This window comes from Seriola dumerili, unplaced genomic scaffold (genome assembly GCF_002260705.1).
Source record: "Seriola dumerili isolate Sdu_G_001 unplaced genomic scaffold, Sdu_1.0 BDQW01000044.1, whole genome shotgun sequence".
Lineage (NCBI taxonomy): Eukaryota > Metazoa > Chordata > Actinopteri > Carangiformes > Carangidae > Seriola > Seriola dumerili.
Window position 1 is genome coordinate 5,874,075 of NW_019174299.1, and position 27,584 is coordinate 5,901,658.

The 27,584-nt window shown below is 39.3% G+C and overlaps 1 protein-coding gene across 1 annotated transcript; it reads left to right on the top strand.

The window, feature by feature from the left end:
* The first annotated feature begins 8,637 nt into the window (after positions 1 to 8,637).
* Positions 8,638 to 27,340, top strand: LOC111217703 (myosin-1B-like). Its single transcript, XM_022739687.1, has 39 exons — positions 8,638 to 8,841; positions 9,218 to 9,361; positions 12,499 to 12,655; positions 12,739 to 12,766; positions 12,850 to 12,958; positions 13,062 to 13,154; positions 13,249 to 13,312; positions 13,405 to 13,503; positions 13,604 to 13,707; positions 13,795 to 13,933; positions 14,042 to 14,160; positions 16,246 to 16,395; positions 16,471 to 16,641; positions 16,737 to 17,043; positions 17,456 to 17,517; positions 17,947 to 18,034; positions 18,121 to 18,238; positions 18,316 to 18,439; positions 18,528 to 18,664; positions 19,732 to 19,987; positions 20,068 to 20,310; positions 20,405 to 20,581; positions 20,667 to 20,812; positions 21,625 to 21,715; positions 21,806 to 22,195; positions 22,286 to 22,412; positions 22,506 to 22,624; positions 22,711 to 22,907; positions 22,991 to 23,174; positions 24,227 to 24,392; positions 24,493 to 24,617; positions 24,707 to 25,015; positions 25,108 to 25,311; positions 26,222 to 26,347; positions 26,443 to 26,613; positions 26,709 to 26,813; positions 26,916 to 27,011; positions 27,095 to 27,226; positions 27,320 to 27,340. Exons 1-39 carry the CDS (start codon positions 8,638 to 8,640, stop codon positions 27,338 to 27,340), a joined length of 5,802 nt encoding a protein of 1,933 aa, XP_022595408.1.
* Positions 27,341 to 27,584: the final 244 nt, after the last annotated feature.

The following is a 27,584-nucleotide window of genomic DNA, read 5'->3' on the forward strand; positions in this document are numbered from 1 at the left end:
GGTATTTTAGCTGCTGAGTTCACACTGAGAGGACGTTTACTGCACAGAGAAGATAAGTGACCTCCTCTCTTAACAGTTAACAGTGAACCATCTACTGTAAGGTTGTCCCATCTTATTTTATGCCCCACATTATAGTGGTAAAAAAAACCCCAGATTATAAGAAGATAGAAGATTCATATTGACAACTGACAGATCTCATAACTAAATGACAAAATAGGTTGTTTGTCATTGCTTCCAAAATATAACTGTTGCAACAAAAAATTCATATGCAAACGTGTTGATGTTTAGAGGACATCTTTACCATGTTCACCATCTTAATCTAGTCTGTTAGCATGTTAACAGTGGCACTAAACACAGAGTTTTCATTAGATGAAAAGTAAGGGTCTCGCCAAATTCAGTAGGATTCATCCTCTCGACACCATGAATGTCTGAACCAAATTTTATAGCAATTCATCCAACATCTGTTGAGACGTTTCAGCCTGGACCTAAGTGGTGAATCAACCAACCAACATTGCCATAGAGCCATGGAAGAGCAATTTCTGCAACCTCTCCATATTGACTGTTTCTACAAAATGTTCACTGGATGGTTTTTAAAGCTTCTCTAATCCATATTTTATATCAACAATGGATGAAAGGATTATGTGAAAGGTGAATTTTCTCCCCTAGTGAGAAATCCACAGAGAAAAACCATCCAACTCTGCAGTTCCCCCTCAGCTTTATGGGGCTTTGGTGCATCTCACAGCTCACTGGATTGATTTCACAACCCATAACTTTACTGTTTTGGTTCACAAACTTCATCAACGCTGATTCCAGCTGCAGCAGTTTTCAGAGAAAAAGCTCTAAAAAGCCACTGTCCACTACCTGCTCAGCAGCAAACAGCAGACAGACACAGTTAGAGACCAGCTGGTGGACATAATGGAGCATTAACAGCTAGATAGTTCCCTCAGGAGCCGATGGAGACCAAAAACAGTGCTAAAAGAGAGGGAATACTGGACTCACATTCATCAGGTGAACAAAAACATGACTCCAAATCAATGCTAGTAATTTCATGCTAAGTGTAGTTTACCATAGCAAACTTAAAAGGTGATGATGATGATGATGTCAATGTGTTGAGTGTGTCGTGTTTACAGCTTCTTGTGCTGCCCCCAAGTGGCCACCCCCCCCCCTCATTATCAATTTATCAGTCATTTAAATGATAAATCAGTCATTTGGGATTTTATACTATTTTAAATTAAATGTTATTGATTAGTGCACTGTTGGTCAGACAAAACAAAGAATTGAGGACAAAATTTGGAGCTCTGGGCTCTTGTAATGGACATTTTCGGGGATTTTTTTGTTTGTTTTACCAATTAATCATAGTATAGGAAAAAAAAACATGAACTGATTAATGGATAGTGAAGGTAATCATTAGTTGCAGATGCAATTCAAAGATTGTTCAGTTTAGGTAACTTGCCTAACCCTGTAGGTCAAAGAAAGATGTGGTCATAGTTAGTGCCAACAACTAAGTCCTTCCAACAATCTTATTTTGCTTAGGACTATATGAATGACAAACCATTCCTGTATTGGTGACAAAGTTCCCATTGGACATGGTATGAAAAACGTTTAAAGTATCTGAATACAATTTGTAGGAGAAAAGGTTAAAATTTAAATTCACTAAAAACCATGCACACTGAACATCTTTTCATGATCATACAGGCGAGCAAAATCAAAGAATCCCTGCATTGTGATCCAAAGGTTCAGAGATAAACCCTTATCATGAGATTTTTATCATCACCCACTGATCTCCTTCTCATAATGATTTCACACATCCTCTGGCTGGCAAGGAGAAGTGCAGCCCAGTGGTATCTGAGCCTTTATATAAATCTTTAAAAAAAAAAAAAGAAAAAACAAATAGAGATCTGTAAGATATCCCTGCCAAATCCCACAATCCTCTGGGGTTCTGCTCTTAATGTAACCCTGAAACCAGGATCTCCACTCCATTCGTGTTAGCTCACTTTTCTCTGAATAGGAAGAAACTAACAAGACAGGATGTGTCAGACTCATGCAGAAGGGAGGATGCCTCTCGCTGCTTTACTGAGCTTCTGTTGGTTCATGAGGACTGACAGGGGAAGAAAGAAAGCATTCAGATCCTCTTTCTACCTGGAAAACAAATTTAATATTTCTCAACCTACTTATGGAGGTGAAGGAGAGGAACTCTAGAAATGTTTACATTTCTGTGCTTTTGTCTACTATTTTAGCAGTTTATTCAGGGAGTTATATCATTTCTAGCACCTCACACAGGCCCATTTTATAGATGAAAAAGACAGATGCAGGCAGCAGTAGATGGTGCCATGAAACTTCAGGCAGAAAATAATGGGAAATATAACATAAAAATGGGGCATCACAAAAAATGTTTTTAGTATTTCATTATGATAAATCTATTTTGGATGTGCTAATCTGAATGCACTGCATAAGAAAACTCACATTATCAAAAGGAAAAAGCTTCTGTGTGTAATTTTAGATGGCTCCGACAAAAGCTAAAAGCACAATTTTTCACATGGTTTGTTTCTGTGCCCCGAGGCAGCTACTGAGAGTTTCAAACAGCAGCAATTATAAAATACAAGAGGAAGCCTTAGAGAGGAAAGTACAGTCACTCCACACAGGATGCTAATACAAAAAAAGAAAGAAGCACAGGGCATGGAAAAAGCAATGAGCCCTTTATTCTCTCAGAGGCTAAATGAGCATATAGCAATGCATTAGTCAGCCTGCTGGCAGGTTGGGTTCCTGCAAGGGAGGCAAAGCTTTGGTCATGATGTAAATGAGAAGAGATGTCACTAAGCCTGAGTTTGTCAGCAGAAAAATATTCAGCATCTTAAAACTAAGTGTTTGAAACACTTTGGCAGTCATAGTATATATGTGAGTAAAGATGCTACATTTGAGGAGAAAACTAGACATGGACTGAGACGAAGAGACTGAATGAGTTTTGTTGTTTTTTTAAAAAAACTTTTTAGTTATTCTATATTTCTGCACGGAATAAAGGTTTTAGTTCAGTTTTTTGTTTCATTTTGATCAGTTCTTGATGTTATGTGTGTGGTAGCAAAAATGGGAAAGAAGAAGTCAATCCAACAAAAGTCAGTGGGATTCATCCTCTGGGGATCAACAAAATTTCATCCATCCATCTGATGGTTGTTGAGATACTTCAGTCTGGACCAGTGTGTTGACTGACAGACTGACATAGACTGTCTTTCCTATCTTAATAGTTGAAACATTGTTTACTACCCCACAAGTTAAAATATAGAGTGCTGTTGGATTGCTACACACATCACTGTTTTAAAGGTTAATATCTCACAGTGCACCAAATCTCTAAAAGTTATTATTTATTTCTGCCTCAGATTAGAGTTTTTTGTGAGCAAACATACAAAATTTACACCCAGCAACTTCATGTTCACTCATCACAAAGCTTAATCATGAATGAGGAAGTGGGAAACAAAATGGGTTGTTCAGCTGTAACTGCTGGAGTGGTGTGAGGTGAGATTTGAAGTTCTCTACTATAAATAAGTTACAACATAAAGCAGAGAGTTTTATAAAAGATGTGGATCCTAAACATCCTACATATGTCTGCAAACTAAATACAAAGTCTCACATTAATCACAGTATCATCACTTCTTCTTGTCTTTTTGCTATAATTGCTCTATGTGATATACATAGATACAAGTAGTTCACGTCTTTAAATAACACATAAGGCAATTAAAATGAAGGTCTTACCATGCTGCTACGCTGTGGAATAGTGTCAGTCAACCAGCTACTAGAAACATGAATGAGGAGACAGAGGGGATTACTGGATCTCATTAGTGTCCAAAATGATCCAAAGCTTGCAGGGTCACAGCTAACAGCACAGAGGGAATGGAAAGACACTGAATTTCTTTCAAGTTAAGTCCCTTTTTTCCACTTGTAGCAAATACAAGGCCTGGCAGAGAGACATGCTTTGGTTTTGATCAGTGAAAGACATTTTCTATGAGTCTTTGTTGAGAGGAAACATCCAGTGGCTGTAACTCTGTGTCTGAAAACACAAAAGAGCACACTGTGAGATAGAGCTGTGATGGACTGGGACACAACAAGGATGTTCCTGTCTTACCAGCTTGTACACTTCTGTTAAATCAGATTGACTCTGCATATATTGAGTCAGTCTGGTCATACTCAATCCAAACAGATGGGGTCTGTCTCTCTCAGGAGAATGAAGACACTTGTGGCCACTGCAGCATTTTGAAAAGCCTTGTGGGACCCTGAGCAAGACTTCAGAGGGTTACACTTTATTTTTGCTATGTGCAATTTAAGTTATTAAAAGGTTGGTTAAAAAGAACAAAAACTCTGTCAATCTAATGGAAAGTGCAAAAATAGAGCATGAAAGAACGCAGGTTAGGGGGCGTCGAGTGGCCCAAAAAATATACTTAAAAAAAAAAAAAACCGCAGGTTAGAAAGTTTTAAGAATGCTCTTTGAATAAGATACACTCCCTGATTCTATTATTTCAGTTCCCCCCAAGTCTCAAAGTTTGATATAACATTCTGAAAATGTATTTGTTATAAATTTTGCTCTGGGGTTGACAAGTGGCGAATCATGGTATCGCATCTGGAAATGGATTAGCTATAATCCCAAAATCAGTTTTTATAACCCTAGTATGATCTGTTGGCCCCTGAGCAGCTCCACTCAGAGTAGTTGGGGGGTCAAGTGCCTTACTTAAGAGCACCCAGTGGTGGTAATGAGAAGCAAGTACTGTTTTCAATTTCCTGCCAGTCCAGGGATTTATTTGTTTTATTTATTTGAGTTAGTACAGACTATACCTGCAAACTGTTTGTCAAAAACCAGAATTATCATAAAAGTCAAAATACACATAGTGTCCACTTAATTAGGTATACCTCTACGATCTGATACAGTCAATACAAAATTACTGCCATGATGTCTATCATTACGAAGTTTATAATGTCCAGGTTTTTTTTGACATTGTTGGAAATGTGCAAATTCAAGCATAATTTTATTACTAAGGCCATAGTTTAAGGTGGTGTTGTAGTGGACAATATTATATTAGGAGGAGTTTGTCATTTTTTTGTCCTCCCTATTTACAAACATGAGGGGGGGCAAGAATATTAGAAACACCTCCGAACATAATGCAATCCAGTACTACACCATCAATATGACCCCAATGCTAAAAGATGTTATGTATGTTTCTCTTACATGTAGACATTGTCTCCTCCTCATTCTGTCATCACAGCACAAAGTAGCTTTATCTAAAATAAAAGAGCCAAAAAGGGGAAAAGTAGGTTATTCTTGTTACATTGTCTATTTTTTTTTTATTGCTGATCAAATCACTCAGATGTCTCACTGCAAAGCAAAATCCTAGAAGAGAGCTAATATTAAAGAGTTTTTCATCTTCTTGACTGCTTTAAGACACTGATGAGAAAACAACAGATACAAGGCTGAGTTTATCTCACTCTGACTGATCTCTCTTTGTTCTTAGATCTAAAAGAAAACTCTACGACTGCCAGGATTTGGATGTTTATCTCACATGCCTCAGTTTTACCAGCTCTGCTTTGGAGATTGAAGGTGTCAAAAGAGTAGTAGTGTATTATAATTAGTAATATATCACACCCACGCATATTCTAGACATTTTGCTTTCTATGAATTGTCAATAGCATTTGCTGTGATTGATGAGGGTCAAAGGTCATTCCTCTGTGGTCAAGAAAATGTGCAAACCAAATGCCTGCTGGAACAGATGACAAATACAGTGTTGAACAATTTGGGATGTATGGGTGTTGTGTTGTATCAAATTGCCTGCCATGCAACAATAATAAAAAAGGAAATTGCAGTACATAGCTTTGCTATACATTTAGATTTAATAACAATTGAATTAAGTAGCTTATCCGTTTCTTCCATGTTAGTGCCATGGCTCTGTCTGTGGCAGTGTTCATCCAGACTAAAATATGTCAAGAGTTTTCCTGCGTTTTTTCAACAGCAGGTCAGTTTTCAGAAGGTGAATTGCTGCAAAATCTGTACAGAATTTAATGGTCCCAAGAAGATGAATCATAATGTCATCATCAATTCTTTAGTGATCCTCTGACTTTTCCTCTAAAGCTACCATGAGGTTGACATTTGTGGTTTAAGTGAAATGTCAACTACTGAATGGATTGCTGTGAAATGTGGTACAGACATTCATGTTCACCATAGGATGAATTGTTATTTTGGCAATCCCCTTGCCTTTTCATCTACAGCCACCAGCAGGTCAAACTTAAAGGACTGGCATAAAAAACTACAGATATTCATGGTTCCCAGAAATGTAAGTTTGAACATGCTAAGGTTTTCATTTGTTTGAGCACACCAGTGATGTAGTCTCTCCTACTTATAAAATAAATATTAAGAGTGAATGAGCTGTATAGATAAATAAATACCTGTGACTCCAGATGTCTTTTATAGTTGCTCTGCTGGGAGCTTTGGAGGAGATGGGAGGTGAGTGGTTAGCTGGGGCTGTAAAACATCTACTCAGACTCTGTGTCGCTTATACCTCGTCCGACTGGAGTACCCGAACCTGATGGCCAGAAAGTAAAGATATTTACTGCTTAGCTGCAACTTCACATGTTGACATCTGGAAATACTAAGTCACATGCAATTGAAACGAATCTTTGGTCCATTCTTCCAGAATCATCTACCTCAAAAACTCAAACTTTTCATGAGCTAAGAGAAACATCCCTGTTTCAGCTTTGTGACTATGTATTTGTAGATAATCCGATGGGTTTTAAATGGTTCACTTAGCTTACGGTAGGCCAGTTTTCTCAACCCATAAACAATAATTTGGTTTATCTGAAAAAATTATAATCGCAAATGTGTTTTTTTCCTCTGGAAAAAGATGTTGTGTAACTAAAATGTACTACTGTACTACTGACTCAGAACTCACATGTCCTGTAACCTTCAAGCTTCAACCCTGAATAAAAATCCTCATCCGCACATGATCAGATTTTTATGTGATGCTTAAGAAACCTGTTATAGTTTAAAAGGTTTGTATCTACCTCAGTGTTACTTGATTTATAAGTACTTTGGAAAGAAAAACGAGGTGAGACAAGTGAGTTCAAAGAGACTCGCTCTGATGGAAGGAAGGTTTACTGCCCAGCTGATATCAACTGTGCAATCAGAGTGAAACCTAAACCTGCTGGCAAAGTCACTCAGACTTTGTACTAAAACCCTGTCCCTAACCTCACCTTGCTGTGACATTATAGCTACAAGCCTTAATAACCTCCAACAAGCCAGAAACAACTGACAGAAGTGTTCACACTGAGCTATGATTGGTTAACACTGAAGATCACTGAGCGTCCTTGCACATGATCAACAATGGGCTTCTGACACTGGAGTGTTAACTTTGGGCCGCTGCCAGTGTCTCATTGTTAAAACAACTGTATCTCACTCAGGCTTTGATGGCCTTTATTTCCGTACCAGCTGCCTGCAATAATCCTCTAAAAGGAATATAATCAATCCTCTTCAAATCCACTTTTAAAGGTTGTCTGCCTGTTTGTGTCCAGACACTAATCACCTCAGTCTGCTTTCTCCACCAAAATAGCAATTGTAAGATCCTCAAAATATGTTGGGTAACCACAGGGAATATTCAGCTTATTTCTGTATGAATGTGGATGAGATCTAACAAATAGTATTAATAACCTGCAGCATCATGTCAGCTTTGTCAATAGGCAGGTTCATCTTTTTTTAATCTATAGGATTTAGGTGGAAAGAATCTTTAAGAATTGTTTGTTAATTTGTTGAGTTATAATAATATCATATGAACAAATTATACATTGCAGAGTTGCAATACAGAGTGCAATGTGATTAACTCTAAAGAATATGATGATTTTGGAAAATATAGAAGGGAAAATTATTTTATATAACTGGAAATTTCAGTATTCTGCAAATAAATCTTTAACTTATCAAATCAAAACTTCATGTACTTATAACATTCCTAACATATTGACCAATGGCGTGAGATCATTTCACTTTTTTTCAAGACATATAAGCTTGTTTCAAGATAGTTTTTGAGAATCATGTGTTATAATATGTTTTGTCGACTCTTATTACTTGGAAATCCAGAACAAGAGAAAACAGTTGGAGCACACCATTTTGTAAAAATGTAAAAAATGTCATAACGGTTGAATATGAGCCCAAATTAAATGTTAAAATCAGTGCTCCTGAAAGCGCTATATATAACTGTGCTGCATCTTGTGCTTAATCCAGGATCCATCCTTATCCATGATGAGCAACAGGTTTGTGTAACTCTACCGGTGCATGCCCATGTAAAGGAAGGAGGCTTCACACCAAGGACAATGGTGAGATATAAAAAGGGACAACGCAACTGGTTATGGTTATTTTTGCCACATAATCAAGAAGATAAATCCACGATCCTTCAGTACATACTGTGCCAGCTACTGCTGCTACTGTGCAGGATTATTTTCTGTGTTTACATCTTTACAAAACTTCTGTTTCAAACTTTAGTCCTGAACTTTGTGGTAAACACAGCACTGCAGTAAGTGGGTGAGTATAATGTGATTCTGGATTCAATTTCAAACATTATCCACACTGCTGCTGAAGATGCTGAAGGTGTTTTGTCTTTGATTCAGTAGGAGAAAATGAGCACAGATGGGGAAATGGCAATCTTTGGGCCTGCTGCCCAATTCCTCCGTAAGTCTGAGAAGGAGAGGACAGAGGCTCAGGCTCGTCCGTTTGACAGCAAGACGGCATGCTTCGTCAGTGATGAGAAAGAGCTCTATGTCAAGGCTGAGATCCAGGACAGTGTGGACGGCAAAGTCACAGTCAAGTCCGTGGACGACAGAGTGGGTGGACTGAATGGTTACACTGATTTTAACCTTTTAGTGGACACTGAACATAGCTAGTGAATATGACTTTTCTGACAAGGACTTCATCCCAGTGTGATGGAAAAGATGGTACACAGGTTGTCTGTCTGAAAAAAAAAACCTGCTGAATTTTATTAGTCTGGCTTTCAACACAGACATTTAGTTTCCCTTGAAGCTCTAAATGCTGCTTCACTTTCCAGTAATATTTTGTAATGTTTTTAAAGTTTGTGAAGTCGGTGAATATGTTGTGGCCTTTGAAAACTCTATCTTGTCAAATAATTAGTTGGTTGTCTGCAGGTGCATTAAAATTGCAGCGTCACACTCTGTTTTACTTTACAACTGTCTCTGTTTCCAGATTTTAACCATCAGGGAGGACCAAGTGTTTCCCATGAACCCCCCAAAGTTTGATAAGATTGAGGACATGGTGATGATGACGCACCTCCATGAGCCTGCAGTGCTGTTTAACCTCAAGGAACGCTACGCAGCATGGATGATCTATGTAAGTCAAGAAATATGATGCCAATCAGATTGTGATGCTTAAAAATCAAAGCCAGAACTTAAAATTTGTTTATTCTTAAACCACTTATTTCTAACGCAGTCCAATAATAAAATGGGTTAAGTAAGACAGGCCCCTTAATTTTGCACTTTAAGAAATCTGTCTTTTTAAAGAGATATCTAAATTAGTAAAAATTTGGAGCACGATAGAAACTGGTCTCAGACGTTAGACCAGACATTATGCTTTTACCATTTCATCAAAGGTAGAATAAGTAAACCCAATCAAATGCTGATCAGTAGACATTTAAATTTAATCTTTTAAAATGTAAATCTTTGAATGACAAAATATTAAAAGGAAGATTAAAATCATTGTAATATGCATGAATCCACTCTGCTCACACTGGGTATTATTTTTAACTGCCATCTGCTCTGAAGTTAATCCTCCAGACATCATCAACACAGCTAGACACGCATGTGTTGATATCTTGGACTAAGCATATTGTTTCACTTTGACAGTGACCAAACTATTACTGACTGAATGTTTGACATCTGATCATCAAAATTCCAAAACTGATCAGTCCATAACTCTGGAAAACAGCAGCCTCTACAGTCTTTTTAATTCACTGCTCGACTACAGACAACATTCATAGTGACTGTAGTTGTTTGGTTGACGTATCTAGCAGCTAGATAATGTGACTTGCAAGTATTTTTGGAGCTACAGTAAATGTATTTGTCTATTGTCAGTGTATGGCTGTCAAGGTGAATAAGTAAATTAACTGTGACATTTAATGGGAAAGTTCATTTTTGTTCCTAGAAACACTCAAATGACATGATTACCAAACAAACTTCAACCACTAAGTCAGTGAGGTTCAAAAAGCTTGTAACAGGTGCGATTTTTCGTCAAACTATAATAACACTGGTTTTTGTTGATATCGTCCAAGCAGGTTTTAAATTATAGAACAATTATCACATTGGAAAAAAAGAAATGGTGACTCACTTGGCTTGTAAAAAGACTGATGCCATGACTGAATCCTTCTTCCATTTTTAGACATCTCAGTCAGAAGAGCCATGGCTTAGTTATCATTAATCTACAACAAACCAAAACACAAAATAGATGTTTTATACAGTGTATATGCTGAATATGTGTATGTAGGCATGATACTGTATGCTTGGTAAATATGGCAATGTCAAGGGCATACACTGTAAGGTCAAGGACAATAGCTCTCCTTTCTTTAGCCATAAATGTTTATTGTCAATTTAGCAGTAACTTAATGGCAATAATAATCCAGTAGTTGCTGTATTTCATATCATGATAAAATTACCATAAAACTAACTACAGTAGTTTTTAGCATACTGTGAAATTAAGTACAGTATTATAGCTACTGTTATTTTTTACAATGGCGAAAGACAGTATTAAACTGTTATGGATGGAAATGTTACTGTAATTTATTTTACAGTGCTACTGTATAGCCTGGTGTATACTATTGTGTTTATAACAATAAAATACTGTCATTTAGCTGATGAAAATACGAAGATTGACGATTGAAGACTTAACTGCACAAAAACCTGAAAATGAATTGTGCAGTTTGAACAATTATAACTTTAACTCATAATACAGGTCCGTTTTATTCAAGCAATTGCAACTTTAACCTTTTTACAGCCCCCAAGGCACAAAGCTGTCACAAGCAATCACTTTTTATGTCTACTTTAAACTCATCTCTAACTGTCACATAACATGATGTCTGTTAGAGCAAAGGCTAAAACTATAAAGTTCAGAGTTAAAAGTATGTTGAATCCAATAACTCTCTAAACTAAATGTAACTACAGTGGGCCATTCTATAATAATGGGCCAAGGTGTGGTAGCTAGCAGTAATGGACATACTGTGTCAACAGTTGGAATCATGAAGACGGTCAGGTTTGTACAAAATGGCGCAGCTCCTGCTCTGAGGACGAATGAAAGCGATAAGCCAGCTAAAATAAAATTTAAAAGATTGCATGTTAACATTAATGTTACATGCAAACATCCAAAGCCAAGGTCAAAGCTCCATTAAATAATAGAAAGTGTAGTTAACTTTGGTCTTCAGCACAAATATAATAACGCTATGAAATAAAATGTGCAAATTTAAGCTGTAAAGCTATAAATGGTTATTTATTAGCTTCTATCTTACTGTTAAGCTAACAGGCCAACTATGCTACGCTAACGTTGGCTAGCTAATTTAACTAGCGGTGTAACGACGGTTACAGACAAAGACTGTATATAAACAAATAATTACAGAACAAAGTCACGTGCAGTTCTTCTGAGCTAACATTAAGATTATGTTAGTGCTTTTTTGTTTGCATAAAAAGAGTCACCATTCACCAGATATTAATGATGACGCAGGAGCCAGGTAAGCAGACAGACATGACGACAGGACAGAACGGGCTCGGATTATGCGTTTATACATACAGGTGTATATCACCCTGCTGAGAGCTAGCACTAAAGAGTGCATGCTAAAGGTCGCATACTATAATAAACAATAAGCCCTAACATGAATCAATGTCATTTATTATTACAGTGAAAGAAAAATCTGTTTTCTGTCTCATTAAGTTACTAAACTATTAAATTCAATCTCACTAACATTCGCTATCGATTTGATGAAGCATCATACTGGGCTAACGCTAAGTTACTTCGCTAGCCTTAGTTATTAAACCCAAACCTAACGTACCTAACAGTAAGAAACTGTTGAGAATACAGTAAAAATGACTACACAACCATCATTTACAGTGTATAAAATAATTAGGAGTACGTGGGTACTAACTTTTTTTACCTTATATCTATATGATAAAGACGGATATGTTGACACGTCTGTTTATAGTAGATGGGAATACGAAATACAAAAAAACGAAAAAAAAAAAAAACCCACTCGGATTTCAGAGAGGTCACTATCATAAACTTTCAGCTTGAAATCCAAGGCAAATGGAACACAATGCTAAATCCTGTTTTTTAATCTACCTTACCTTACATTGAAAGTGCATTATACCTCTGTCAGCACAACAGGAGCCCATTATGTTAGATTATACAAGAGTCCTTGCTTGATCCATGGATTTTCCAGGTTCCGTAAATTTAAAAATGCATCTGTGTTTGCTGTGTGTTCCATGCAGACCTACTCTGGACTCTTCTGTGTGACTGTAAACCCTTACAAATGGCTGCCGGTCTATAACCCAGAGGTGGTCCAGGCCTACAGAGGGAAGAAGAGGATGGAGGTTCCCCCTCACATCTTTGCCCTGTCTGATAACGCCTACCAGTTCATGCTGACTGGTGCGTTTGCAGCCCAAAATCAATTACAACTGAGTAATTATTATTTTTGCCACCATCTAATTGTCATCTTTGTTGTCTCCCAGATCGTGAAAATCAGTCTATACTTATCACGTAAGTACAGCAGCGATTTTGAATATCTAACGTCAGAACAAACAATCAGAAATTGAGATGTTTTTTTTTTTTATTTTGCTTAGTGGAGAATCAGGTGCAGGCAAGACTGTCAACACCAAACGTGTCATTCAGTACTTTGCGACAATCGCAGTGTCTGCAGACAAGAAGAAGGAGACCAGTACTAAAATGAAGGTGAGCTCATGCAGGTTTTTGACCGGCTGTGCAGCTGGTAGAGTCAGTCATTTGTTTTTCAGAGCAGAGTGGTTGTCAGATGTACAGGTCTACTCTCCTATAGGGGACTCTGGAGGATCAAATCATCCAAGCCAACCCACTGCTGGAGGCATTTGGGAATGCCAAGACTGTAAGGAATGACAACTCCTCTCGCTTTGTGAGTGAGCCTGAGGGACTTCATTTAAATTTGATTTTCCAGGAATATATTCAACACAGAGTAAGATGTAAATTTTTTTTTTTTTTTTGGGCAGGGTAAATTCATTCGAATACACTTTGGCACGACTGGTAAACTGGCATCTGCAGATATTGAAACATGTAAGTTACATACAAATGTTTTACAGAATATTGTCTGAGACTGATGATGTTGCTGCAAGATGAAGTTAATTTTGCCTTTTTATTCCTTGAAGATCTGCTAGAGAAATCAAGAGTGACATTTCAGCTGTCGGCTGAGAGGAGTTATCACATCTTTTATCAGCTTACTTGCAACAAGAAGCCTGAACTTATTGGTATTCTGATGAATCCATTTTCAGTTGTTTAATTTTTCTTTTTCTCACATGTAGTCGACGTTCATACACAAAGATCTTAACCTAATTTCTTTAACTTAAGATCTGCTCCTCATCACCACCAACCCCTACGACTTTGCCTTCATCAGTCAAGGGGAAATCAATGTCAAAAGCATAAACGATGCAGAGGAGTTAATGGCTACAGATGTGAGTTGACTGAGTGAAACCACACGCAGCTTGCTCCGTCGTTTCAGTTGCTTTACATCTGACTTTTCCTATTTTTTTTTAACGCAGGAAGCCATTGATATTCTGGGTTTCACTGCTGAAGAGAAAGCGTCCATCTATAAACTGACTGGCGCCGTGATGCATTATGGGAACATGAAGTTCAAGCAGAAACAGCGAGAGGAGCAGGCGGAGCCCGATGGCACAGAGGGTGTGGACCACCCATAAAAGCTTAAATACAAATAAAGGAATCAGGCATACATGAGAAGATAAATCCAGAAGGCGGCTTTTTGTTTGAGATGTTTTTCTTTCACTGCAGAAGCTGATAAAGCAGCATATCTGATGGGCCTGAACTCTGCTGATCTGCTGAAGAACCTCTGTTATCCCAGAGTAAAGGTTGGAAATGAGTATGTCACCAAAGGACAAAATGTGCAGCAGGTAAGACTGCAACCAAACATCTTTTAAATAGCCCAATGCTTCACATGTATCTCATTCTTATCTATCATAATCTCATGCACAAGATCATCCGAGATGAGCCACTGGTTATCAGCCATCCTGTTACCTCTCAATAACCATTTGGTTGATTGTGATTTTCCTATAACTGTATGTTGAGTGTATTATCACTATTATTCAATGAACACAGAATTGTTTACTAATATTCTTTAAATTTATACCCTTAAATCTGAATGTTGAACAGTGGTATATGGACTGCACTTATATAACACTTTTCTAGTCTTAGAGACAACTCAAACACACATACATACATCACACCCGTACACTGATGGAACAGCCACCAGGGGCAATTTGAGGTTCACTAGCCACTAGCTGAGATGGTGCTGCTACATCACACCACATGACTCTCAAAAAATAATGTTCAGCTTCCAGCTAATTTCACTCTAATATACAACAAAGCCGAGTTGTAACTATATACAGTGCAGTCTGAAAGTAAAAGGACAGTGATTATTTAGGCTCTTCATTACGATGACACAGCGACCATGAGTTTTAAAGGCTCACTTTCATATGTAAGCTGTTGAATGTTTATTTATCAAGGATTTTCTCTATTTTAACGTTCTGGACTGGTGAAGTCATCCACAAAACATCAATCCAACTGACTGTGATGGAAATCTTGCAAGCTTTTTTCAGGAGACACTTGAAGTCTTAAGCAGAGGTATTTGGATACCTAAACCTGAACATGATCTCATGTCTGACCTAACTCACATTGAGGATCTTCCTAATCGTCTATCCTAATAAACTAAAATAAATATGATGCATGCTATCTGTCCCTGGAACACTAAGGCACATCAAACTCTCCCTTAAATGTTTGCATCTTCCTACACTTGCTATCACTAAGAGGCCTGCTACAACCTTGGCTACTGCTGAAGTGAGTAAAGCAGCTGCACACTCACAAGGCTGCAGATAAACTATGGGCTTTAATGGTGACCTGTGACTGACCTTGTGTGTAGACACTTGCTAAATGAAAGAATACAGACTAACTGAAAACACTGAACTTGTGTTACACATACTAAAGTTCACATATACTTATAATACTTCACATACTACACTGAAGGAAAAAGCAAGAAGTGAAGATGGCTGCCTTCCAAGCCTGGCGAAGCATCAACGTCTGCTGAGGCCTGTGGGTCCCAGACATCAGACTGACTGCAAGCCAGATATTAAATACTTTATTAAAGATTAATAGTTAAACTTCTCCACCTACTCTCTGGCTCCTAATTAATGATTTGATCATTTTCATGCAATACATGCAGCTCAAAGTAGATAAAGAAAAGACAGTGGATGAAAAACAATTAGAAAAACAAGGGAAGAAATTTGACAATAACAATAATCATACTAAAGGTAACAACAGTAATAATAACAGATTATAATAGGGAGAGATAAGAGTAATAACAACAGTGAATACGAAATGGGCGACACAGGATTACATTAACAAAAATGTTTAAAAATGAAAGTGAAGATATTGAAGATGAAAAATGATGCAGTCTAATAACCCTCCTCATGTGTTAGAAAAGGGTTTACAACTTTACTGTTTTGGGTTAAATTTGACCTGTGTTTGAATTCATTAACACCAATTATCATCCAGTAAAATGTTTTATCTGCATAAGAAACTTGTTATTCATCCAAAACTATAATATATATATACTTACTTGTATGTAAGTTTAACTCACAGTGTACAAATCCCTTTTAGTTTAAAATAAAAACCCTGGCCTCTGATTCCCCTCAGCTTCAGGAATCATCGTCACAGGAGTCGCAGATAACTGCAATGAAACCTGTGGCGAGACATCAATAGAAAATATTGTTATTGTTATTTCAGTAATGACAGACAGAATGTAACGAGCCATCAAAACACTCATGCGTATATGTATAAACTAGAGTCTTAATCTGATGTGAGTCAGCAGCTCTTGAATGTCTGTTTCATTTCAAATCCATCGTGCTAGTTTCAAGAGCCAACACACTAAAATTACGTGACCTTCCAGATACTTGTTCCTTTTTAACTTTCCCTCTTTTCAGGTGTACAACTCCATCGGTGCCCTCGCAAAGTCCGTCTATGAGAAGATGTTTTTGTGGATGGTCATACGAATCAACCAGCAGCTCGATACAAAACAACCCAGACAGCATTTCATTGGTGTTCTTGACATCGCCGGCTTTGAGATCTTTGACGTAGGTGTTTAACGTCTGTAGGCTTCCTGAATAACGTCTGTTTATTTGAATATGATCTCTACTGCTTTCTTTTAGTACAACAGCATGGAGCAACTCTGCATTAATTTCACTAATGAGAAGCTGCAACAGTTTTTCAACCACCACATGTTCGTACTGGAGCAAGAAGAATACAAAAAGGAAGGAATAGACTGGGAGTTCATTGACTTTGGTATGGACCTGGCAGCCTGCATTGAGCTCATTGAAAAGGTATTGAATACTGTGGAATTTAAAATAAGAACCCAAATGGAATTAAATGTTGCAACTGTCATAATAATTATTAATCAAAATGCTTTGTTTCCAAGCCAATGGGAATCTTCTCCATCCTCGAGGAGGAGTGCATGTTCCCAAAATCAACAGACACCTCGTTCAAGAACAAACTGTACGACCAGCACCTTGGCAAGAACAGCTGCTTCTTGAAGCCCAAACCAGTGAAAGGGAAGCCTGAGGCTCACTTCACCCTGGTGCACTATGCCGGCACCGTGGACTACAACATCACCGGCTGGCTGGAGAAGAACAAAGACCCGCTTAACGAGTCCGTTGTTCAGCTTTACCAGAAGTCATCGGTCAAAACACTGTCCATGTTCTACGCAAGCTTCTCTGGGTCGGATGGTAACTAAGCTTTTTAACCATAGTTGGCTTTTCTGAATATTTATAAACTATTGGCTGTGTCTGATTCTCCCCCATACTGTATTATTGAAGATGATATCACTGGCTGGTTTCAGAGCCAAGTACTGAGAACTTGTGAACCCATATATTATTGCTGGAGTTCATGAACAGCCATCCTCATTTATTCTGCAGGCATCTGTACTTATTACCATGTTATCATGAATGTTTATTGTAATTTGTTTTCAGCATCATTGTGGAAATGCAGAAATACATACAGGGAAAAAGTGTGTGTGATTTCTGATTATGGATGCATTATGGAGAATTATTGTACATGCAAAATCAAAATGATCAATCAAAGTGAAACACAAATCAACCCATAAATGAATGCACCATAATGCAGATGCAGCTGCAGGAGGAGCGAAGAAAGGATCCAAGAAGAAAGGAGCATCTTTCCAAACTGTGTCAGCTCTGTTCAGGGTGAGATGAGAGTCTTCTAAAATCTTAAAAGCTCTGTGGTATTTTTTTTTTATTGTTTTTAATAAACTAACGACTACGACTTGAAAAAGAAGTTTAACAGTTTGGGAAATATGCTTATTCAGTTTCTTAGATAAGAAGATCGATATGACATCTGTACGCTAAATACTGTATGAAACTACAGCCACCAGTGACAGTTGTTTGCCCAGTTTTCAGTGTTTGTGCTATACTGAGCTAAGCTAAGCAGCTGCTGGCTGTAGGTTCATATTTAACAGACTGACAATAGAGTGGTGTCAATCTTCTCATCTTACTCTGTACCACAACACGAATATATGTATTCCCTAAAATGTTGGGGAATGTTCCTTTAGTAAAAAAAAAAAGGTCTGAATACTATAAACAGGTTCTACAGTTCACCTGTAAATGTTCTTCCAGGAGAACCTTGGGAAGCTCATGACCAATCTGAGAACAACTCATCCTCACTTTGTGCGATGCTTGATACCAAATGAGACAAAAACTCCAGGTAGTTTTGATAACCCCTTCATTTCTAGATACACAGAATATCCTAAAGAACAATATGAATAAAAATAACCATCTCCTTCATCGTAGGTGTTATGGAAAACCACCTGGTTATCCACCAGCTTCGCTGTAACGGCGTGCTGGAGGGCATCCGGATCTGTAGGAAAGGCTTTCCAAGCAGAATTGTCTATGGGGACTTCAAGCAGAGGTAAATAAAGCCTCACCTTTAAATAATTCATAATGATTTGGTCTCACACTCAGTCATGCCTGTTATTCCTCCTATAGATACAGGATTCTTAATGCCAGTGCTGTTCCTGAAGGACAGTTTATGGACAACAAAAAAGCTGCAGAGAAACTGCTGGGCTCAATCGACGTGGATCACACTCAGTACAAGCTCGGACACACTAAGGTTTTCTTTTGTTCAGAGCTACCTAGTTTAAAGGCAGAAATGTCAAGACTGAATAAACTACATAAAAAATAACAACCTTTAATTTCAGGTGTTTTTTAAAGCTGGTCTGCTGGGAGCTTTGGAGGAGATGAGAGACGAGCGGTTAGCCCAGGTTGTGATGTCCACTCAGGCTCTGTGTCGTGGATACCTCGTCCGGCTGGAGTATCAGAAGATGATGGCCAGAAAGTAAAGATATTTACTGCTTTAAAGCTCCCATCAACCAAACTCTGCTTTGAGCTAAATGCTAATGTCAGCATGCTAACACGCTCACAATAGCAATGCTAATGTGTTGATGTTGAACTTGCCATGTTCACCATCTTATTGTATCTTAATTAGGTCAAAATTTGAATTTGCCAAACACAGGTTTTTAACTTTGATGCTCAGTTTTATCTCATTACATTAGGTTCTGCTACTGGGTTTATCTTTTTAGTGGGAACACTAATAAAATTAAACACACAACACGTAATTTGCTGCTGCTATTGGTCTCTTAATCAAAACAATAACAAAAGACGGCGTTTGCTGACGTCATGAAATAGTGTGGGATTATGGGAGTTGTTGGCTTCACCATCATTGCCATCAGCTTGAAGTGAATTTTGATGCCTCTGTTAGACAACCACAACACCAACACATACACAAAGGGGATATGAAACAGACTATTAACTTGATTCAAATTATGGATTTCTCTAGGTTTTTTTAATTTGCTGGAAACATTTGGGATAATGTAAGTTCACAACTCAACAAAATATTTAACAGTGGTCTAGTCATTTTTAAAAATTTTGAAATTTGAAAAATTAATTAATTAATAAATTAATTAATTGTAATGAATGTGCAACCTAAAATCTAATGAAACTTCCAGAAATAAGAGATAATAATATCACAGAAGACACAATCTCAGTTTCTCAATAGTAGCTATGGTCTTGATGCATCACTGTAACGTAGCTTTGACAGCGACATACACATTATTCACATGTTGTGATGGCTGCCTGGTGGGAAAACACCCTCAGAAAAATGACAAACTTTAAAAATGTCATGTAAAATCATTGTCATACTTTAAAAAATCGGCCTAGTTGTGCCAATTGGATGGAAATGAGAATTTGGATGAGAAGTTAAAATAATTTCAGTCAGGATGTATCCAAATTCAGTGGTTTAGAATGAAAATATATGTGTAAAAATCACACCCAGTGCAATAAGAAAAATGGCACCAGACAAGCTGAAACCTGCAGAGTAAACTTATCCAAGTCTTATTTTGACAGGGAGGCGATCTACACGATTCAGTATAACTTCCGTTCTTTCATGAACGTGAAACACTGGCCGTGGATGAAGCTGTATTTTAAGCTCAAACCTCTTCTGAAGAGCGCAGAGGCCGAGAAAGAAATGGCCCAAATGAAGGTGGATTTCACGAAGCTCAAAGAAGATCTGGCCAAGTCAGAAAACCGGAGGAGGGAGCTTGAAGAGAAATTGGTCTCCGTCGTACAAGAGAAGAATGATCTACTACTTCAAGTCCAAGCAGTAAGTTATACCACAGAGAGAATTAGTGCAAGTTTACATAGTTGTACATGAATAATTTTGGTACCTAAACTTGACATCAGGAGGCAGACAACCTGCTGGATGCAGAGGAGAGATGTGAAGGACTCATCAAAAGCAAGGTGCAGCTGGAAGCCAAGCTGAAGGAGGTGACGGAGAGACTGGAGGACGAGGAGGAGGTGAATGCTGAGCTGACCGCCAAGAAGAGAAAACTGGAGGACGAGTGCTCAGAGCTGAAGAGAGACATCGACGACTTAGAGCTCACCTTGGCCAAAGTGGAGAAGGAGAAACACGCTGTTGAAAACAAGGTAATGTTACATACAGTACCTTGTGTTGTCTAATGTTACTGTATCAGCATGTTGGAGGAGAACTGTCACATCAGTTCCTTAATAATGGCTCTAGGTGAAAAACTTGACTGAAGAAATCATGAGCCAAGACGAGAACATCGCCAAACTGTCCAAGGAGAAGAGAGCGCTGCAGGAGGCTCATCAGCAAACACTGGACGACCTGCAGTCAGAGGAGGACAAAATCAACACTCTGACCAAAGCTAAGACCAAACTAGAACAGCAGGTAGATGAGGTGAGTTATAGAGTCAAGGCTGGAAAGACTGATATTTTATTAGCTTCAGTTAAGATGCACATGATGACCAGATTTGTGTTTTCAGCTTGAGGGGTCACTGGAACAAGAGAAGAAGGTCCGGATGGATCTGGAGAGGGCCAAGAGGAAGCTGGAGGGCGATGTGAAACTTGCTCACGAGTCCATCATGGATCTGGAAAATGAGAAGCAGCAGCTGGATGAGAAGCTGAAGAAGTAGGTTTTCCCTGGTACCCATAATGTTACAATTATAGATACGGTTTTACTAAATGAATTATAGCTATATTCATCTGTATGGTGGTGTGTTATAAAACATAATGGGCAAAGTTACCGTGGTTTCTAGATGCTAGGTTTCTGATCGTCTGCAGATCTGTCTCGATGTCTCACCATCTCAGCGACTATGAGATGGTTCAGAAACCTGGGTAAGGTGTTTACATGCAACAGTATCCTGGTTCCTATTAGAGTACTCCTGGTAGTTTATATAGGATTCTCAAAACCTGGATAAGGTCTTATCCAGGTTTCTCAAAACTGGGATAAGCTGTTTACATGCAAAAAACATAACCGGTATACTAGTGTGCATACTAGTGTCTTACAACCTGCAGCTGTTTGGCTCAGCCCCACAGCTCTTATTAGTGGTGTTTCCAACAGCATTTGGCAGCAGTCTCCAGTGACACAGAACGGCTAACAGACAAAGTTATCAACTAGCTGGTGAACATACCGCACATAAGGAGACGAATATTTCCCTGTAGCTCAAAGAAAAGCGCAAATGTTGGACTTAAGACTCATTACTGTCCCCCAGGTGTCAACTACAAGTCCTCAGAAAGGCAATAAATAAACTCATCAACAACCCCACACACGTCCGTTATGACTGCTTTGAGCTAATGTCACCAGGAATGTGTTTGAATTGAAACAAAATGAAATATTACTTGACTCCTTGACTCCTTGTGTAAAGAGCTTAAGTCCTGCTCCAATTCCAAGTACTAACATGAACAGCACAAATGAACAGCAGGCTTTACTTCACTTGACAGGAAAGACTTTGAGTTGTCACAGCTGCAGACGAAGATAGAAGACGAACAAGCTCTTGGTACACAGCTGCAGAAGAAAATCAAAGAGCTCCAGGTGAGGAATCAGTCACTGACTTGGGTTTTAGGTGACACCGCAAAGCTAAATTACTTCCAGGATCACATCGTTGTAATCTCGTATCTTCAGGCTCGAATTGAGGAGCTGGAGGAAGAAATGGAGTCAGAGCGTTCGGCTCGGGCCAAAGTGGAGAAACAGAGGTCTGATCTGTCCAGGGAGCTGGAGGAGATCAGTGAGAGGCTGGAGGAGGCCGGAGGAGCCACCGCCGCTCAGGTTGAGATGAACAAGAAGCGGGAAGCCGAGTTCCTCAAACTGCGCAGAGAGCTGGAGGAGTGTTCCCTGCAGCACGACGCCACCTCGGCTGCCCTGCGCAAGAAACATGCAGACAGCGTGGCTGAGCTTGGAGAACAGCTTGATAACATCCAGAGGGTCAGGCAGAAACTGGAGAAGGAGAAGAGCGAGTTAAAGCTGGAGATGGATGACTTATCAAGCAATATGGAAACCATGGCTAAAGCAAAGGTTGGTTATTGTACTCATCATGATTTTTTTTTTTTGTTCACTTCCATTTAAAGAGATGACAAGTGAAACTTTTCTCTTTCCAATTCAAAGATTCATTTAGAGAAAATGTGCCGCTCACTTGAAGATCAACTGAATGAGTTAAAAACCAAAGAGGAGGAACATCAGAGACTCATAAATGACCTTTCAAGTCAGAAAGCTCGGCTGCAGACAGAAAATGGTGAGGAATACTTTGTCAGATCTGAGCAATAAAGTCATAGTCACATTCACTCACTGACAAGCTATTTCTAATTTTCCTACAATTATCATCCAGCTGAAATGTCTCGCCAGCTTGAAGAAAAAGAATCGTTAATGTCACAGCTAACTCGGGGGAAGCAAGCCTTTATGCAGCAGATCGAGGAGCTGAAAAGACTCCACGAGGAGGGGGCGAAGGTAAGGTCCGGCCAAAGAGATGAGCATGGTCATGGTTCAAAGATGGAGCTCAAAGTGTTTATGCTGGTTCTGTAATTTCTTTTCAGGCTAAAAACGCCTTGGCTCACAGTTTGCAATCAGCTCGACATGACTGCGAGCTGCTCAGAGAGCAGTACGAGGAAGAGCAGGAGGCCAAAGGTGAGCTGCACCGCTGCCTGTCCAAGGCCAACAGCGAGGTGGCTCAGTGGAGAACCAAATACGAGACCGACGCCATCCAACGCACCGAAGAGCTCGAGGAGGCAAAGTAGGAAGTAGGAACTCCACATCAGTTTCAAACAGGATATTATCCCACGGGACCTTATGATAAACCATGAGTCTTTCCCACAGGAAGAAGCTCGCTCTGCGTCTGCAGGACGCAGAAGAAGCTGTGGAGGCCGTTAACTCCAAGTGTTCCTCTCTTGAAAAGACAAAGCAGCGGCTGCAGGGAGAGGTGGAGGACTTGATGATGGATGTCGAGAGGTCCAACGCTGCTGCTGCTGCCTTGGACAAGAAGCAGAGAAATTTTGACAAGGTTTTAACCTTCAGATTTTATAAGATATCATGTAAATACTAATGTAAGTGATACACTGACTGAGAAACACAGACAGTTTCATGTCGGGGAAGGAATCATTTTAAGTGATAGGTGCTAAAACTGCGTGCTGCAGTAAACCTTGAACCTGGGCAGATATATAGATATATAGAGTATTTTTAGTTTAAGGTCTCGTCTGGTAGCTGGCTTTTTACCAAAGTACAAAGGTGTTAAATATACTATTTAATATACTACTAATATATTTTAATGTGATTAAAAAGTGACCTACTTTGGGCCGGAATGTTTCATTAAAAAGTCTAGGGAAGCATTTAGTCAGAGGTGGGGAAGTTAACCAGATGTGCATCTTTGTTGTCCTCTCTGTTGTAAAACCTAAACAAACTCTGAAAACACTTCTGATTAAGTATAAATTTCAACTTTGTGCAACTCATCCAAATCAGGCATCATATATATTCTAGTCATAATGAGGCGAATATGACAAAGGTGAGATTTCTGCTTTATTAGAACTTGGACAACTTAATTGGCCCGTTTGGGAAATGCAGCAACGTGCAAGGTGGATATTTTACTGCAAATGAAAAGTACACGCAAGTTGAAGCTAAAACCATTTTACTGAAATAGCAAGTTAACACAAAGCTGCCAAAACCAGGAACATCTATATCATCACAGGGACGAGAAGTATCACTGCTGCTGAGGAATCTGGTGTCACATCTCTAGCAAAACTTTTACAGAACAGGATATTGTTCCTCCATTGCCTGATTTTGATTCGTCCGCTGTTTATGTTACCGTCCTGTTCAGGTGTCTCTAGGAAACTAGGTTTCCACCCTCAATGGGACTTACCTGGTTTGAATTAGTAGGTACTTTAGGACAACCTTGAAGTTATCTATAATAATGTTCAAGGAAACATTAACTTGAACACCATGGATCACCTTAATAGTCTTCTCTCTTGCACAAGTTCACATTTAACCAGACTTTTAGATATCAAACTTAGAAAGAAAAATTTGTGTTAAATATTCAACTTTCAAATGAACTTCCTGTAGGTTGTGGCTGAGTGGAAACAGAAATACGAGGAAGGTCAGTCAGAGCTGGAGTCAGCTCTGAAAGAGGTGCGCACTTTGGGCACTGAGAACTTCAAGATGAAGAATGCCTTTGAAGAATGCCTGGAACAAGCGGAGACACTTAAACGCGAAAATAAAAATCTGCAACGTATATATACACTCTTTTTTTTTTTTTTAATTTACAATAATGCTGTAGCCAATGTTTTTTAGTGGCAAATGGTAGAACATCATATTTCCTTTTGTTGCAGAGGAAATCATGGATCTCACAGAACAGCTGGGAGAAACAGGAAAAACCATCCATGAGCTCGAGAAATTAAAGAAACAGGCTGAGCAGGAGAAGTTGGAGGCTCAGACCGCTCTGGAGGAGGCAGAGGTAGGTGGAAGAAAATATCTAAATTAAATATATTTAAACATACTCTACAATATCTGGTCAACATGGCTGCATGTCCCTTTTTTAATCAGGCCTCTGTGGAGCACGAGGAATCCAAGATCCTGCGAGTCCAGCTGGAGCTGAACCAGGTGAAGTCTGAGGTGGACAAGAAGGTAACAGAGAAGGACGAGGAGATCGAGCAGCTGAAGAGAAACAGCCAACGAATCATTGACAACATGCAAAGTAACCTGGACGCTGAGGTCCGGAGCAGGAACGACGCCCTGAGAGTGAAGAAGAAGATGGAGGGAGACCTGAACGAGATGGAGATCCAGCTGAGCCATGCTAACAGGCAGGCGGCCGAGGCCCAGAAACAACTGAGGAACATACAAGTTCAGCTCAAGGTACTACCACATATTAGACCCTGTACAGACTGAGCAATGTTTCCTTTATGAAGACATACAGTAGAAGGACACTGTTTTATTTGATTGTGTAGGAAGTTCAGATTCAACTGGACGATGTCCTTAGAAACAACGATGACATAAAAGAGCAGGTCGCCATGTCTGAGCGCAGGAGTAACCTGGTGCAGGCTGAGATGGAGGAAATCAGAGCGACTCTGGAGCAAACCGAGAGGAGCCGCAAGTTAGCAGAGCAGGAGCTGCTGGATGCCAGCGAGAGAGTCCAGCTGCTTCACTCACAGGTTCTTCTTTTATCATGTTTTCATTCGTTTTCACTTTCAAGGTAGCCTCATAGAAAGCCTCTTTGAGGGAACAGGAACCTTTTGAGGAAATCAGGTCCTCTACCTGCCTTTCCACCAGGGGAACCAGGGTCTAAATTAAGTTCTGGGGAGACAGTTTCACCCTGAAAAAAACGACCCCCTGCTCGGGGGGTAGTACTTTCTGAGGGTTCAAGAACTTTCGGCGTGGGCCTCGCAGTGCTGAACGTTGGCCATTGTTCAAGTATACTAGCATTTTTTTTTTTTTTTAAACCTGCAGCTACAAACACATTGTTTGGCTTAAAGTTTGTGGCCAACAATAGTAAAGATGGAGCAGCCCGAAGAGCTTTTACAGCTGATGGACTGGCAACGAAGTCCAGGCTTTGTGGTTCATTTTTGTACAATGACTTGAAATGTTTTGATACGTCAGCTGACTTATTTGCAAAATCTTCTGGGGCTTTGGCCCTGCTGTGAAAACACAAATCCACAACGTTCTGGAGGAACTTTGACCCCTGGGAAAGTTCCTTGACATTAGTTCTTGGGAAATCAAAGTTATTAATTATTATAACACAATTATTGCAGGTTTAAGTCTAAAAATAGATACATTTATTCCAGTTTAAGATAAGATAAAAAGAAAAAGACTGATCATAGCTCAGTAAGATGTGCATTCACACAATTAGTGTCTAATTTGTCGGACTGAAGAAGAGAACTACAAATCAGCTGTTTTTCCTTCCTCAAACTGATTTCACAGTCTATATTACAGAATCAAGGTATCACTGTGTCATGATTCATTTGGCATTTATATAGCACCATTATATTGTATAAATCATCATACAGCAAACCTTGAATCATCATATATTATTAATCTAATGTGAAATGAAATGATCTCTGACAGAACACCAGCCTGCTCAACAGTCGGAAGAAGTTGGAGGCTGATCTGTCTCAGGTTCAGGCTGAGATGGATGATAGTGTCCAAGCAGCCAGGAACGCTGAAGAGAAAGCCAAGAAGGCAATCACTGATGTAAGAGCTCTGTGTGTGTTTTTGTGTCTGGATTTTACTCAATTTCAACTTGAGAAAAGCAGCAATCTACTAACCGTTTGACTCCATTTTTTCAGGCTGCCATGATGGCGGAGGAGTTGAAGAAGGAGCAAGACACCAGCGCTCACCTGGAGAGGATGAAGAAGAACCTGGAGGTGACGGTGAAGGACCTGCAGCAGCGTCTCAACGAGGCCGAGAACCTGGTCATGAAGGGAGGAAAGAAGCAACTCCAAAAACTGGAAGCACGGGTAATGTGTTGTACTTTATCGCCAAAAAATCCTGCTTGATTGACATTTTTTTGGTTTTGTGAAACTGCTACATATTCAAATTTTGTCTTTTGCAGGTGCGAGAACTTGAGAATGAGCTTGAAGCAGAACAAAGACACGGGTCAGATGCTGTGAAGGGTGTTCGCAAATTCGAGCGCAGGATTAAGGAGCTCACCTACCAGGTAAACTTGTGGGAAAACCTTCTTCCTTTTCATACAAAGGCTGTGTGAAGTTTTAGTGGTCAATCAGATGTGAAGTATTTGTTCTCTGTTTCGAAATATCAGTCTGATGAAGACAAGAAAAACACGGTGAGACTGCAGGAGCTGGTGGACAAACTCCAACTGAAGGTCAAAGCGTATAAGAGGCAGGCTGAAGAAGCTGTGAGTGACCTCTTTTCAACATCAACAATTGATTACTGTGACATTTGGAAAATTGTATTAATCACTTATTTGGTATCTGGCAGGAAGAGCAGGCCAACACTCATCTGACTAAGCTGAGGAAGGTGCAGCACGAGCTGGAGGAGGCTGAAGAGCGCGCCGACATCGCTGAGTCCCAGATCAATAAGATGAAAGTCAAGAGTCGCGACATGGGCAAGGTGAGTCAGTCAGCTTCTGGCAACAGACTGCATCTTATAAATATTGATAGAAATATTAACTTTTAATGTCTGTCTCATTTTCTCATTCATCAGGCAAAAGACAGCAGCGAGTAGCTGTGATTGGAGCCATGAAGAAGATGAAGTCTGCTGTGTCTCTGAAGCTAGTACGCAACATACTCTTAATCAGATATGCATTTATTGCTTCATTTAAAATCACTATGTGTATAATTTTATATGATCATTGCGTCTTACAAATTATTCTGATGGCCAAAGTTTTGTTTGTAGAGAAATGAAACTATCCAGGTGAAAGTCGGTGTGGACTTTGACTTCAGTTTCAGTTAATTCGTCTCAGCAGCAG

Bases quoted from the DNA above. Each gene is read 5' to 3' on its own strand.
- LOC111217703 (XM_022739687.1), top strand. From the start codon at position 8,638: ATGAGCACAGATGGGGAAATGGCAATCTTTGGGCCTGCTGCCCAATTC. The intron at 12,767-12,849 runs GTAAGTACAGCA...TATTTTGCTTAG, and splicing joins AATCAGTCTATACTTATCAC to TGGAGAATCAGGTGCAGGCA. The intron at 25,016-25,107 runs GTACTACCACAT...TTGATTGTGTAG, and splicing joins ACATACAAGTTCAGCTCAAG to GAAGTTCAGATTCAACTGGA.